The sequence below is a fragment of the Scomber scombrus genome, chromosome 13 (assembly GCF_963691925.1).
Source record: "Scomber scombrus chromosome 13, fScoSco1.1, whole genome shotgun sequence".
Taxonomy (NCBI): domain Eukaryota; kingdom Metazoa; phylum Chordata; class Actinopteri; order Scombriformes; family Scombridae; genus Scomber; species Scomber scombrus.
The window spans coordinates 2312236-2328609 of record NC_084982.1 but is presented as its reverse complement, the minus strand read 5'-3'; the positions used below and the strand labels follow the sequence as shown (position 1 = coordinate 2328609).

The following is a 16374-nucleotide window of genomic DNA, read 5'->3' as shown; positions in this document are numbered from 1 at the left end:
GGATTTTGGCCCCAATCACTTACATTGAAAGTACATTTGAAGGGCATCTTTTAATAGCCAGTATGAGTGCAGTTTTAATACAAATTTGAAAAACTGTGAACCTGTCCTTTAAAAACCTAATTCATTTTCAACACATTTTCATATCAAAAACCTTTAGATATGTAGAGTTAATGAAACCGCCAAGTGTTCACTCTTTATGCAAGACTCATGTTTAAGTGAATGATGACATCTGAACTCATTTTCAAATGTGAGGCTCTTTCCAAATGCTGGTGTAATATGTCCTGAGTGTCCTGATCATATTCTTACTATCAAGTATAAAATCAAAGTAGGTACTGACCACACCGAAGTCCAGATTCTGTTCGACCCACTCCTGGCCGTCCTTGAACTCGTCATGCAGACCCATGATGTACAGGGTGTCTAAGGCATCCACAATGGTCGCGCCCAGTTGGGAGTTACCTGGAGAAGACACGTAGTAAAACAGATAAGAAAATTACATTCAATTGTCCAGTCACACATTAACCAATTTATTTAATCTAAAAGCCCTGCACCTCTAGGACTAACTCATGCAAAACTAATCAGAAAACACAATGGGCCTAATTTGTGAAGGAGAAACTAACGCACTTAATTACAGTGAAAAATCAGAAATGACTCAGATTCATTTTAAAATATGCAATTAAAACTTGTAATTGAAAGCACATTCGTCAGAGACAGATCCCTGGAGATGGGGGAAAAGTACAAACTCTAAATAGATAGAGCTGTAAATTGTGTCAAGTTCTTGCTTGTTATGAATATGATGATTAGATGATAGTCAGGTAGGAGAATAAACCAATAAACCAATCACAAAGTCAACTCATCTACCATTTTAATCATCTTAACTTAAACAATTTTTCCCCCCAAATAATTTGTGTAATGTTATCCCCCAACCAGTGTGAGGCACTGTGACATGAGGTGACTGGAGGAACACTGGGGACAGACTGTAAATTAGCCTGTTTTCCATGACTCTTCAGCTCTCTCACATCCAGTTTTTGAGTATTTGAGTATTCCTTTTTCTCTCTGGCTGGAGAAAGGTTAACAGCTGACTATAATTTCATACTTCTGCCCTTTTCTTACTCTCCATCCACTGTTTTCAGGGGAAGACTGGTGGACAAGAAGAACAGTGTGAGTTTGTAAGTTTGTGTTTGTGTGAGGAATAGAGAAGCCCTGGTAGAAGAAAGTTGAGAGGTAAGAAAAAGACAAAAGGAAAAGGAAATGGGATTTGAAAAGAGCAAGAGATATTAGACAGCCTCAAAACTGTTCTGCTACTTTAGTCATTCATCAAGCATCAAAGACAGTCATCAGCCCTCTATTCTCTTTTTTACAGCTCACAAATGAGTCTGATCAATATCTTGAAAAGCCAGTGGACCAGGGAATATTAAATCCCCCACGAAAGCATGAAAAAATATATATATTTAAAAAGAAAAATCAACAAATTTGACTATTTTAAATCCTTAATATTCAACATCTCAATTGATATGCTACAAATAGATTTCAAGCCCCCGGAATGTGCTCGACTGTTAATAAGGAGGTTGAAAAGGCAGCTTTAGGACTGCAAAGACCGGGTCAAAATGGGAACGCAGCTATCCGTAAGTTGTTCAAGGCGACTGCTTCACTGAGGCTGTACAGTGTCCTCTTGGTTTTTGCTTTAGAAAATGATAGGCATGCGGTGCAGCACACTGAATGAGGGTTCAAATTAATTTTTCTTACAGCCATTAGATGATGTATGACCTATATTAACAGTCACCTGTAATGAGGTAAGTAGGAATCCCTCCAATCTATACCAGCTGGAACACAGTACACTGCAAGTGCAAGACGCAATTAAGCTAATATCTCACAACAGAGACGATGCATAACGCTAATTAGTGCAGAGGTCTAATATCAAAGGTGTCATATCAGCATAAAATGATAATGACTATCATTTTCCTTATTCACTTGAGAGTCATGGTTTGGACATTGAGATACGTTGTGATTCGGGTCACTGACGTTTAATCACAGTCGCTGTAATTAATCAACCTCTTAAATATATTACAGTCATTTTGTGCACCACAGAAATAATAATGTTACTTACTGTTGCTTTCAGTAAGTTGCAACTCATAAAGTACCGTTGGTGTTGCTCATCGTTGTGATACTGTACAGCTCAGCAATGTTTAACTCTGCTATCTCAGAATAAAGCAAAGCTATTACTCTGAGGCTTTTTTTTATACTGCAGGCGCTGAAAGCACTGTCACCATCACATCCTCCGAGGACAGGATTTGATCATAATATTACACATCCAAACCCCGAGTCAGTCGAGTCTTTGTCCTCTCCAGCCACCAGGAGAGATACTCAGTGCTGCGCTTTGGATTTTCTAACTGAACTAATACTGGAAAGCACACTTTTCATTTCTCTGACTGTGTGGAATTTGACCGAGTCAGTGCAGCGGTTTGAAGCGCCGACTGTGTTGACTGTGAATACCCTGAGTCGGGAAAGTCCTAGTGGTGATGTCTAAGAGCGTGAAACATAAAAAGTGAGTAATAATCATTTCAGCTTCCTGCTGTAAGAGCTGATATATTTTCAGTATAATTTAACATTTTGCACAACTGGTCTCACCCTAGTTGTGGATATCATGAGTTGTGGTCTCAATATTAAGGTTAACACTACTGCAGCAGACTATGTCGTGTCATCATAGTGACATTGAAATTACAGTTACACTAATGAGATAAATGATTAAAGAGAGATACTCTGTTTTTCCCTATTTTACAATATGGGTCATTTAGTACTATATATTCATCAAGTTAAACAAAAAACCTTCAGTTCTTCCATTGCATCCAAAGGTTCCAGTTATTATTATAGAGCTATTTAATATGAATTGATTATAACTAACCAAACCTGTTCCTAATGGGCGGATTGCTTGACCTCCAGTATCAATGATTCAACACATACAAAAAAGAAAACTGTTGAAACTAACATTCTATTATACACAAAGTTTATAATTAATAAGTGATATAATAGTGGGAATGTGTGCTTTGTCTGTAGTGAAGCTTATGAGACAAACTTGTTTAGAACTGCCTGTGAGATGTAATTCCTTTGTTTTACATAAGTAACTGCAGTCATTGTGTAGTGGAGTCTATGCACTTCCAAAACGCAGGTGCCCTACGTTCAACAAAGAACCTGAACACCTCCTGTGTACTAGCTGCTGCTGCCGATCAGTTAAACAGTGTCAACATTCCTAATTAAAATCTCTTTGTTATCCTTAGAGCACCTTTCTCTGGCTCGTCTCTGACATGCAGGAGTCAATCGCAGAGCTCCGCCCTGCCCCTGCACAGAGCGGAGCTGCTTGCTCGTCGCTGCTTTATTAAAAGTTTATTCATATTAAACGTATGGCATGTGCACCATATTTGACACCTTGGATTCTCAGCACCCGCCGAGTGTGAGGTCGATCAGATGGACGTTTGTGGAGATAGGCTAAGTGAAGTACAGACAGATACAGAGACTTCTTCCTTTTGTAGAGAGAACAACACTGATGCCTTTAGATGAAAAGAAACAACTGCATTCCTGTAAGGATTCAGGAGGAACGGCAGAGTCGAGGAAATCTCATTAATATGTAAAACAATGCAGCAAGGTGTTCTAAGATCTCATCAGATCATCTTGATCTCTCTCTACTACTGCTGGCTGTATTCACTCCAGCTCAACGCACGTATATTATCAACATATTCCAATGATTAAAGTCAGTGGCACTGCCCTTTAAATCCTCATTTCATTTCATGTCAGCTACAGCGTGTGCTCCTGCAAATTCCTGAAGCCTCCCCACCGTCCCCTTCTTATCTGTGACTCCATTCAAAAAGAAGACTCTGGCTTCATGCAGGAGCTGCAGTGTTATTATCATTATAGACAGGAACCTCTAAATCACTCTAAAAATACACTGCAGTCAGGCGGGCAGGGCTGATAGCGAGATGCCCTGGCCGCCTGCCGGATCTTGACAGATTGGCCCGACTGTTGGTGAAGCGGAGCCCCTCTGCTGCACCCAACAACCCCCATCTTCCTCCCTTCTGTCACTTTCATCACCTACAGGTACGCTTTAGGCGGTCATAGCAATGTGACACCATTGAGGCAAAGATAGAGGCCTGTCAACATTTCTTGAGTGAGAGAATATTCTTTTGATGTCAAGGTTTGGTATAACAGCTCCTGAATATAATTCCTCCTCTGTGTTCACAACAGATAAACACCACAGTGACAAATCAACATCGCTGTGATTTTACACACAGATGGTAGCTTCACACTATTGGTATTTTATGTTTTCCTTCTAAAATACCAAGAGCTGCAGTCCTAATTATTTTTAGAATTATTCACTGCAACGTAGCACTGCTACATGTGCCTGAAGGTCCATTTTGTAGTTGTTCAACCTGAACGTGGCTTTAACACTAACTTAGAAATCCTACAGAAAATATCATTTAAAAGGTTCATTGGATAAAATGATTAATAAAGAGGGATTGCCTGTATCTTAGTTTCATAGTTCAATATACCAGACTGTGACTTTAAACTAGTGTTTTCCTCTGAATCACATGTTTTTCAGTTGAAAGCTGCCCTGTAATGTATTCCTTTTATTGCTTCACACAGTCTCTATTGGGTTAACATTAACTGTAAACATTTAAAGCAATAGTTGAAATATGCTTACTCTGAATTGGTGATGAGTTATGGGTCTTAACCAGTAGGCTACCAGGGTGCCCCACATACCACCCCACGTCATTCTGGCAGAGAGTTAGATAAAAAGATCGATACCACTCTCATATCTGACCAGTCAATATAACACTACAACCAACAGATGGTTAGCATAGCTTAGCTGAGTTTTTACACCTGGTTTTTGTATGAATACAGAGTGTGTGTATTGGTGAGCTTTAGAAGCAATCATCTCATTTCATAAAAAATGTTATATGCATTACTTTTTTTGGTGTGTTATTACATAACTTTCCTCAACAATGATTGATTACTGGCTCATCATAATTAACATCAATATAATCTGCTTCTCCATTGCTTGATTAATCCATATGATTAATACTTCCACATCTAACAATGTGTGGTGGGTCATACAATTTACAAGGACCCTGATGAACTGTCAGGTTGTACAGATAAAATAATTTAAAAAAAATAAATTTACATGTAGTGTTTCAGAGTGATGACATTTTTATAATTTAGAATAATAAATAATAAAATAACATATTTAGAATATATATATATATATATATATAATAAAAATGACAATTAATCTCGAAATTAAACTGAAATCTAATTTAATCTACCCTGAAAATGAAGAAAAGGGTATTTGTTAATGATTCTACATTGAACAAAACAGAGACAAAGTAAACAAACTGTTGTAGGACAGTGTATTTAACCGGTATGTTTACATGCTGTTTAATGTGTTGCAGCTAAGCAGCTAATTAGCTATTTATTTTAACTGGCATTAGCGGTGCACTTTTCCCTGGTGAATGTTTGTTTGGTGGCTCATTTAACAAGCTACAGTGCAGGACAACACGTGTTCATGTTTGTAAGTTAAATAAGGAGACTTTAGCGTGTTGTGTAGCAGGATGCTGTCAGGCTCAGTGTGACTGTCAAATCTGCCTATGAGAGAACACCACGTTATCACTTTATTTAAGACTTGACTTGCGGTATTGAATTTTACATAAGCAGATCATCTTATTTCACCTAAATCATGTCAAACTAGAGGGTACCATAATAAAACCAAAGAATATTAACTTCCACCCTTTTGGTTTCAGATGTTTTCTCAAAGGAGAACACAGGATAAGTCATTTACAGAGCAGATATGTACACTGTGGCAGACAAAAAGCTGGACTAATTATGTTTAGGTTGTGGTCCAGCTAGGTATGTCAATGGTTAACTGTTAAACACATGTTGGTCTATAGATTTATAGGCATGCACACTCTGCTAATGGCTTCCCTGCTAGCTGAGGTAAAAAACAAAGCTGGGTGTGGAACTGTTTGCTCGAGAAAGGCAACAAAGTCAAATGTAAATGATGTGATGCTATTCTTCAGTTTAGCAGTAGTAGTAGCACTATGCTTTACCACATTAAGAACAAGCACTTGGGCCATGTCTGTGTATGTCTCACTTTCACAGTCAAATATAATGTAGCTGCTAGCTTGGTGTGGTGAATGATTGAGAACAATATGCTTCCAATCAATATGTTAGATGGAGAAGGATTGAAAGAGCTGGTTTGGTACTTTGAACCCGAGTACGTTATGCCTACAGCTACTGTGATTAAACACATTGAAAACACTTTGAGGAAAAGAAACATGAGCTAAAAGTTAAACTAGCCAAGGCAGACAAGCTAGCTCTGAAGCTCTGACCACCGTCCTGCTGGTCAACTCTCACAAATGAAAGCTAAGTCATCCAAATGTCCAGGTCTTGCCTACTGAGAATATTCCTCGTATCTATAATTTCAGTAGAAACGTCAAAGCAAAAGAAAGAAACTTACATTTCACTTATCTTTATGTATGTTATCCCAACCTTGAGAGTGTCAGCTCACTTTCATGTTTTTGATATAACCTTGTGATCAAACCCCAACAGCTTCCCCTCTCAATCTCCTTTCTGCTCCAACACACCCTCCATCTTTTCATCTGCCCCTCCTTCTTCTACCTAACCATCTGTTTGTTCTCATTCATCACTGTCTCACTGTGTTTTCCCTAATCTTTCCTTGATCGTTCTATTTAAACCCTGATGCACACGTACACTTTTCACCCTTCTTTAGGTGTGTTTTGCCACAGTTATGTCAACCCATTTTCACAGAGCGTTCTCACCTTGCTAAATCTACTTTTTTAACCCTTTCATATCTGCTTGTATTGTTTCTCTGTCAGTCTTGTCGACACAACGCTGTCTGTAGCTGTCGATTTTCCGCCGTCCTCCCTTCGTTTCGGTGCTCCTTTTAAAATGACGCCAAGTGCATCGAATGAAGCTGAACTGGCACTTCCAAGAAGTAGGTTTAGAGATGCCAAGCGCTCGTTATCTGAGACAAATTGGCCAGGAAGAGTTTTATTTATTTGGGGAATTATCGCCAAAGCCTCATGCACACACAAACTCTATCAGCTAAGTACACACACACACACACACACACACACACACACACACACACACACACACACACAGTCTCCCAACACAGATACATGTACACTCCCCTTTCTACCTACCTCAGCTGAACTCTGACTGAACACTGTCCAACTTCCTCCCTCTATCAATCATCACAATCTCACACACGTCTGTCTCTCTATCTTCCTCTCTCCCTTTCCTCTCCCATTATCTCTGTCTTTCAAACACTCGCGCTCGCTCCCTCCCTCCCTCGCTCTCTCACTGTGCTGGTTTCATTAGGCGACAGGTTTCAGAGCTCTCCGGTATGAATTCACAAGAGGCTGGAAAATGTGATGTCATTATTCAGTCTCCTCTCTCTCTCTCTCTCCCCTACCTCTCTTACTCCCTCTCTTTCCCTGTCTTGTAAACTGTCAGCTCTGGGAGACTGGGAGATGATGGAGAGCTCAGGTGTGTGTGCATGTGTGTGTGTGTGTGTGTGTGCGTGGATAGGTACCACTAAAGATATGTAGGAAACTTGGTAAACTGGTCCTTTAAATGATTACATGATATAGCACTTTTTAAGCAGAGGAGCTTCATTTGGTTATCAGACAAGTCATTATAAAATTGGATTTAGCACTGATGTCGTCGCAGCTGTCGTGCTTCTCTGCCAACTCAGCTGGTACAGATTATTGTAAACAATGAAGTCTGCTGGACAGACTATGCAGTGCTGACATTGTTTCTACATTACCTCACTTTTTTAGTTATCTATAAGGAGCCAAAATCAGCTGGAAAGAGCAGTATTTGATATTAGCCCAGCTAGATAAGATAAAGTGTTTTTTCACTCAAAATCACAAAGGTTAATGGTCATTAATAATGGACACAACTATAAGGTAAGAAAGAATATCATGTTTTGTAGTTGAACCCGATACTTGAGGATTTGTTCCATCATGTTCCACTAAGTAGTTTACCCTCTCTGTCGCACCCCCCCATATCATCCTCCTTTGTTGCTCCAGGTCTATCATGACATTTCAGCCCGTTTTGTAATGAGCCCAGCAAAAAAAAAAAATAAAGCCAAGACTACTCCCCGAGCCAATTCAGACCAGTCTGGCTGGCATTGGACAAGTGGTTACTGACTTATTTGGCACCGGACCGAAACATCTGCTGTGTTCTGTTTCCTGCCTCAGAGGGTTACTGGTTTAGACTGGGCCTTCCACTCAACCTGATCTCCCTGACTAAAAAGCCAAGCCCGAATGACTGTCTTCAGGACCGGTGCCAAAGGACCTCAGGAGGCCATGGTGTTGCTGCGGAGTCATTTGATGGGGCTCCCTTGTCTGTACAAAGGAAAGGAAATGAATAACAGCGCAGCGTACTGTGACACATCTATCCCATATTAAACCTGTATTTTATTGGACTCAGTTCCACAGCACAAAATCCACAGGCTGTAAATCCCTATAATACTCATACAGTATTGCTACAGGGGTGTATGCAGTGCAGCGGCGGTCCTATAATCATTCTACCTTAAATACATCGTGGGAATAAACCTGGTGGCAGTATTTTCTTTTGTGATTTGTCCTGGATTATTTTGGACAGAGCCGCCGTGCAAAACTACAGCTGTTAACATCATTAGAGTCAATATCAAAGTTTCCATCCAAATGTAACACAAATTAACCAAATTTCCAGAAAATAAAAAATTACAGGCCATTAATGAATCTCATATGTCTGATTTTTTGCCAGTCATTTTTACACACGTGTGCCCATGTGCCGCACGTAGCTGCACGATGGTTCACGGCATGCACACAGCAGCACAGACAGTAACGTCACTACCACAAACACACAAAAGCTAAATGATTTGAACTGCAGCAGAGACTCGCTGTCGACTGGTAATATTACAGCACATCCGCTGCAGTTTTTAACTTGTTTAAACATTTAACTAAGCCATTTTAATCACCACCACCAACAGGCAGGGCGCAAACTGCGGCCACACGAACACTGTAAACACACCTGTCACCTTCCTGGCACGGTGTGGTTAAACCAGGGACAACGTGATCTCCTCTTGTCTCGTCTCGTGAGCTGAGTGTATCGTCACACCACTAATATTTCTTCAAGGCAGCAATCTGCTACAAGGACACAAAGAAAGTCGAATTCTACGTAGGATCATTTTCATCGTGTACGCTCTTCTCTAACTCTGTGAAAAGAAAAGGCCATCTAAATTACCCACCTGCCCAACTGTGACAGAGACACGGGCTTTGAGCTGGTAACTAGGAGGGTAATTGCCTTCTTGTTTCCCTTTGTGCGCTGGGTTACAGCGATCTAGTCTTTTGAAGTGTCCAATTTGTACCCTACCCCCCACCCCTCCCCGCTTAGATTAAAATATCTACTGCAAAATGTTAAAAGTATGATGTTGTACCTGACATATTAATAGAAAGGCAGCGGAACTTGAGCAAAGTCATTTGGAAGAACAACGAAAGTTGGTGAAGATATAGGAATCGAGGGTAGGTAATGGGGACTCATATACTCACAAGTATAAGCAAGGTAAAGGTCACCAAATCCTTCAAAGCCAGCAGTATGTACGGTGGCACTACATCAACTAATCAGAGCCAAATGTACAAGACAAATGTATCTGACAAGTGTATCTACAACTGTAACACATGGAGTCCTTGCATAAAAAACAACATCACCCAGTCCTAATCGTCAATTTCCATTGTGGTAACAAACATGACGCAGATAAAAAGACCCAACAGGTGAACAAAGGAAGTCTTTTTACCAATGTCCCTGCACTTTGCTCCCTTGAGTCTGTAACAGGCTTGTTACATCAATAGAAAACCTAACAGCAAAGTTATGTAGAGCTGCTTTATGTGCAATGCCTCCGAAATGACTCATCCAATTATTCAATGGCACTAGTTTGTGTATTTCAACCTTTATCGTCCTCTGGTCACATAGATAGTGGACAACAAAACTAGTCTAAAGCCTATGGGTACTAACTTAGGTTATTGTTTTCTCATTTTTTCTACAGTTTGAAGGGCTTATGCACATTCCTGCTGGACTCAGCAGCAGGCAAATCCTCCTGTTTCCTGCTGTCCAATTTGGCATCGGCAGCCCTGTTGAAAGTTTAATCTGAAAGGAAAGAGGAGTAAGGGAGGGCCAAGTCGAGGAGTTCTGAAGGAAATCTGAGATCTTTTTTTGGGAGCAGGCTTCAGTTCTCTTTTCAGTTTTCTTTTTGCACTGCAAATGTGCCAACCAAAGTCTGCAGAGCTAGAAATAATGGAAGAGGTTCAGTAGAAGAGGTTGAGATACACAAACTTACTGGTAACAGCAGCAGATTTGACCTGAAATGGGCTTAAAGGGTTCTGATGACCAAAAATACCATAAGAAGGGCATTATTGTTTTAGATGGTCTGAAACTGAATAGAAAACACGGCACATTTTAATATTTTCTATGTGTGTGCATTATGAAAAAACACCTGGCTAATAAATGTAGATTAATGTGTGGTACTGGATACTGACGAGGGGGTTTTCTCTGCACTGACCGACCTCTGTTCTTCTTGACCACACTAATGATACCAGGGCTAACAAGCTATTCCCTGCTATACAGGAACAATGCTGCTCCTTGGTTTCCATGTCTTTTACACAGACCATCAACTTGTGAGGATAGTGAGTATTTATGTATGTAACCATTAAATGCAAATTTAAGACACTTTAACGTCGCCAATCAAGTTGTCTGATGTTAAAGAGTCAACAGGAGATGGAGTTTCCAACCAAGTCATTCCAGGCTTTAACTGACAATTGTTTTCAGTCAGGACTCAAACTTAGCACCAGCCACCAGCCAAATGCTGGTGAAATATGAAAGTGGTTGATAGATTTGTTTCACTCATTAGCCAAAAGGACCAATGACTATTGAGTGAAAAAATTTGAACATTCACAAGCAATTCGGCCAATGGACAAAAGAGTTAATTGTTTTCATTATTGATTAAAATTCTTAAACGCCTGTAACAATTTCCCAAAATCAAGGGTGACTTATTCAACTGTTTTGTTTTGTCTGATCAAGAGTTGAAAATCGAAATTTAGTTTTGGATTTGTATTTAGTTTACTATCCTGTATGACACTGAAAAGCTTCCTATCCTCAACTCTGAGAACCTGCAACCAGTAAATAATTGGAATTTTCCTTAAAAAAAACCCCAAAAGGACTAAAAACGATAATTTGATGACCAAAATAGTTGTAGATTCATTTTCTGTCCATCAATTAATTGATCAATTGATTAATCGTCGCGGCTGTCGTTAATCAGCCAACGAGATACAGCAGAGAAGCTGATCTTTTATTATTATAAGCTTATCATTTGCCTTAGATGGCTTGACAATCTGTACAACATACAACATACTGTATCCTTAGATCTGACTTCCGATAAGGAAGACAAAAATGATACAGTAATGATTGTTAAAATTGAGACATCTGTTTTTGTGTACTGTCCGACATCAATGACCCATTGTGGCAAAACATTCAGATAACTGCCATCATTACAGCTGTGAAGTACATACATGCAGTGCTAGAATAGCAACAGTGAAGGGCATAGTGAAGGGTTTCTTTCTTTTTATCTTCCATTATATCTTCTACTCTTTCTCTCATAAAAGGAAGCATATTTGGGCCCTCAGGGAGTCATTATAAAATGATCAGCAGTGAAACCTCTCACCCCTACTGCCACATTTATCAAGACATTCCAGTCTATGAATCAGGAATCAGCAAAATGGGGTAAAAAAAAAAACAAAAAAAAAAAAACTAAATGTGTGGTCCTTCCAAATGCTTTATTGTTTTCAGTTGGAGCATGTCACATTGCATCTAATCCAACAAGGGAAAATCGTTGCATTTATTAAGCAGATATTAACCAGCGGAACGGAGTTTCGCCATTACTTGTGAAAATGTAGATTTGCGTAATGGGAGATTTTAATCAGGGGGCTGAAGGAGGGCTGTTTTTATGAGCTTATGAATATAAAGGAGATGAGGAAATGGTCCTGGAGTAGACTTACTCTTTATCAAGCTAATATCCCCAATTGGTATTGAAAAAGAAATCACTTGAACTTTCATACATCAGATGATCTGGATTAAATTGGTAGACGGTCAACCTAAAGCTACTGTTTCAGTTTGTAGACATCATAGAAAATACACTAAATAACAGTACACACAACTCCACTCATAGGGGATACAAGCTGTCAACTTCCTGTCATTCTGTCAGGTGGATCAGTTAAGTGATGCGCCAACAGGAGATCTGATCAATGATTTTAAACACTTCTTTCAAGTACCGACTTTCAACTTTCATTTGTTTAAAAGATGTTCAAGCTTTAGTCCTCACTGAAATGAACTTTAACAAATGTATATTCAACAAATGTACATTAATACTACAAGGTGCTTTGTTTAAAAAGCATAAAAGCATGCTGAATTCATAAAGTTCAAGATAGTCACTGAGGAAATACTTTACTGCAATCAATCCATCCTGACACCTGACACGCTCAGCACTTTATTTTAATATGGACCAATATACAGTACTCAAGCTGGAGGTAATTGGTACATTTGAGCAAGGGTGTAACCATGTAGACAATGGAATAGTCTAAATTAGGGCCTTCATTCCCCACCATCCTATATTTATATATGAACATTTGCACAATTAGAACATAGTTTTGACGATGTTGACCAATTGAATTGATATTTAAAGGTATAGTCAGTGATTTCTCACTACAAGCTCAATGACTGATTTTGATCATCATTTTAATTTGATGCACTGAATATTCTGCTAGTATTTCTTTTCTTTTTGTTTTTGCTTTAATGTTACCTAGCTGTCAAGCTAGCTATATAGTATTGAGATACACTTATGTTTTCCTTAAACAGAAATACATTGAGATATAAGAGACATATGTGTAGACAGGGTTCTTAAAAGTAGAACTTATTTGGCATATGTTCTGCTGTACAATTGGGGGAACAGAATGGTATGTTCTCAGTATTGGGACGGTACACACAACGTCCCCCAAAAAACTGTATGCTAACGCCCAAGCATTTGAGCTTTTATAAATTTAACTACATTGCTGATTTGCAAATAAGCAGACGCCTACGTGTCTCTGCAGACTCCATCCTTTTCACTCACTTTTCTCTCCATCTATTTTTTTTATTTCCACACCCTCCGTTTCTCCAACATAATAACTGCATTGGGCAAAGGGAGAATAGGAGGGAAAATAATTCTTTCCATTTTACTCCATCTCACCCAGCCTTTCACATTCTGTTTATTCACTTTCCTTCAAAGTCAGTGTCTGAATGCTTAGGTCTGATTAATATACTGCGACCACCTTCAGAGCTTCAGAAAGGGGGGTTACAAACATACCACGTGTGCCAGGAAAAAATGGCATTATGCAACCAAGGCTACAGAAACACAGAGACATTACTGAATGGGGCAGTACTGATGGGATTTCATGTTTTGTAAATTATAAGAACATGTAGCAGATAATGAAGATGCTTACAGTATACACCCTACATGCTAAATGTCCAGTCTCTTCTATTGGTCAGTTCAGACAGCATCACGGTGATGCACGACTATATACAAGGTATTAAGTTTATAGCACTACATTTGGATGCTGAATTCTGGATTGCGTGACTCCATAACTTCACATAAACATGTCATTTGTGTTGTTTCGCTCTGCTGTGCCTGACTCATTGGTCTTCACCCATGGGTGCATTGCCATGGTGCCTCTACGCAACCCTTTTCCAGGGTGAAATGTGCTGTTTCGCTCCGGGAGCCAATCATGTGAAGACATGACCTAGTTGCTGTGGAGGAAAAAAAAGCATAACGGCATGGCTGTGAGCGGGACTGGACTTCTGACTTCATGGTTATCACCGTATCCACACGAGCCCCTGCAGAACTAATGTGGGAAGGATGATATCTAGTAGCTCCACAGAAGATTACTCTCCTCACTGTCTATCGATTAGAAAAGCTGGGAATCAAAGCGGCGTTTGATCTCGTATTGTGGTTTGATGGGATTCTGGATGAGGCATTATCCCAAACATAATCTACACTGAGCTGCCTCCTTTGACCAAAAGAGCAACAAGTTTTCTAGATGGTCAGACGGAGGTAAATTTTTGCTACAAAATATGAGCTCATGGAAAAAATGTACAGCTTACAGAGTATTTATGCTCTGGTCCAACATGATAAAGGCTTTATTGGAATTTTAAACATGTTATTATAAGTGAGAATCTTGCTTAAAAAAGGAAGACACTTAAATTACACCTACCTCACCTTACAACAGCATGTGTATGTTATTTGAAACTGAGTACATGCTGATAATTCATCTCTATGGGCAACAAACAACAAAGTAATCTCTTAATGAGTCAACTGTGGCCAGAGAGAGGCCAGGTGTCCAGAGTTCATCCCAGTTTTGCATCATCTTCATCGCCTCCTACCTAACAGGCGTCTGGCACCTGCATACCCCGAGGCACACTGTAATATCACTTTGCTGAGAGCGTGCCGAGCTGCCTGTCGGAGGAAGACATGTGGCTGAGGAGGGAGAGATTCTCCATTTGCAAGGTTAGATTAAAATCATCAGACAGCCAGCTTTCAGGGGAACCAATAAAGCAATAACAGTCACTAGGCAGAGTACGCAGGGCAGGCCTCCGACCAATCAGAGGATTCCCTCGTGTGCTGGCAGACGAGATTAAATCTACTGAAATGACTCCAATAAGATCACTCCAAGCTACATGGATGAACTCCACTGAGATTGTACAGAAGCGACTCAGGTAACTGACAGAACTACTGATCTTCTGTTTTTGGCTGAAAAATATTTTTTAAGCAGAAACTGAGGTCATCCTCCAAGCACTGGATGATGAAACTGCTGGAAGGATTCCCAAACACTTCTGTAACTTTCTGAGACCTAGAACTCTTCATTCATTACGCAAGGATTTCTGTCACTTTTCATGTGTACAACCAGTGCAACACTATGAACATTGTCCCTATATTTAACCATTACCATGCCTCTTTTCTTTCTGCGACGCTCACTTCACTTCACCTTCAAATGTGGCCTTTCAGAACAACTATAAACACTTTTGATTTACGATCAAGCATGATTCTAGCATGTGTTTATGTGAGTGAGTATTACAGGTTTTTGGCAGCACTGGGTCAAACCCTGCCGCGTTGATTTGCATTTCCATTACCAGTTTACACATCTCAATTCATGCCACATTGCACCCGAGATAGGCCATATCTACAGAGTCCTGCCCGACTCACCACCCACTGCTAACGCGTGATGACCCCCCTTCTCCAGCTTTTTGGGGCCGATGGCGATATTAGGAAAGAAAAATAATTACAATATTGATTTATCTGCGATGGCGAAACAAATATTGGAAAAGAAAAAAAAATCGATATCGATTTATCGGCCAACAATGTTATATTTACAGAATATGTACATAAACACAAGATATGTAATGGAGGCATGATATTTTACAGTTTAAGAATAAACTTAATTTTTATATAAATGACATCAGTGCACTGAAACAGTAAACTTCACTTAGAATCTAATATGTATATATTAAACTTGAATAAGGAAAAATGATTAAATATACATAAAATGCGGCCTATACATCTTTTAAAAAATATCGGTACATATTGGACAGCATAAACACCGTTACCGAAATATATTTGATAGTTCAATATCGATGGCCGATATATCGTTCTGGCTCTAGTTTGAAGTTTAGTTTCTCTTTGTGTTACTTTACTTTCAAATATCTGCTTTTCCTGACAGCTTTCAGCCATGTCATATCAAAAGCTTTTAAATAGCTGAATAACAGAGGACTTTTATTGGGAAGAAAATAAAGTGAATGAAATGTAATAATTTGCCATTTTACAGTCGCGACTATGAACACTAGGATCGCTGCTTTTCAACTGAAGACAAGCATAACATCAGTTAAAGACAAACCTTTAAGCAGGTCGCCCTGGTGTGATGGAGCTCCAAGAGTCTTCCATGTTGGGCTGACGCTCCCAGTCAAACCAAGTCAGGCCAAGCCTCTGTACACGTGTATGGAAAAGGCCTGTATGAGTGTAAGGTAGCTTGCTGGCTGTGTGTGACACTGCTGCTTGAGCTGTGCCTTTTTCCTAACCGAGCTTGAACGTTTCCTTTACAAGGCCCCACATTGTCCTTGCATGAACCGCTTTCCCTCGAGACAAAGGCTGTGTTTGTATCTGTGCTCCAAATCAGCTCTACTTACTTTTCACTGAAGATAAGAATAAGAGGGGGGGGGGGGGGGGGACAAAACAGGGCC

At 39.7% G+C, this 16374-nt stretch overlaps 1 protein-coding gene across 4 annotated transcripts in view; it reads right to left on the bottom strand.

The window, feature by feature from the left end:
* Positions 1 to 16374, bottom strand: part of man1a2 (mannosidase, alpha, class 1A, member 2) — a 136646-nt gene that overhangs the window by 57404 nt on the left and 62868 nt on the right. For all 4 annotated transcript variants that reach the window (XM_062431531.1, XM_062431532.1, XM_062431533.1 and 1 more), the window contains one exon: positions 338 to 456. In XM_062431531.1, coding sequence (XP_062287515.1) covers positions 338 to 456 — 119 coding nt within the window. The remainder of the gene's footprint in view (positions 1 to 337; positions 457 to 16374) is intronic.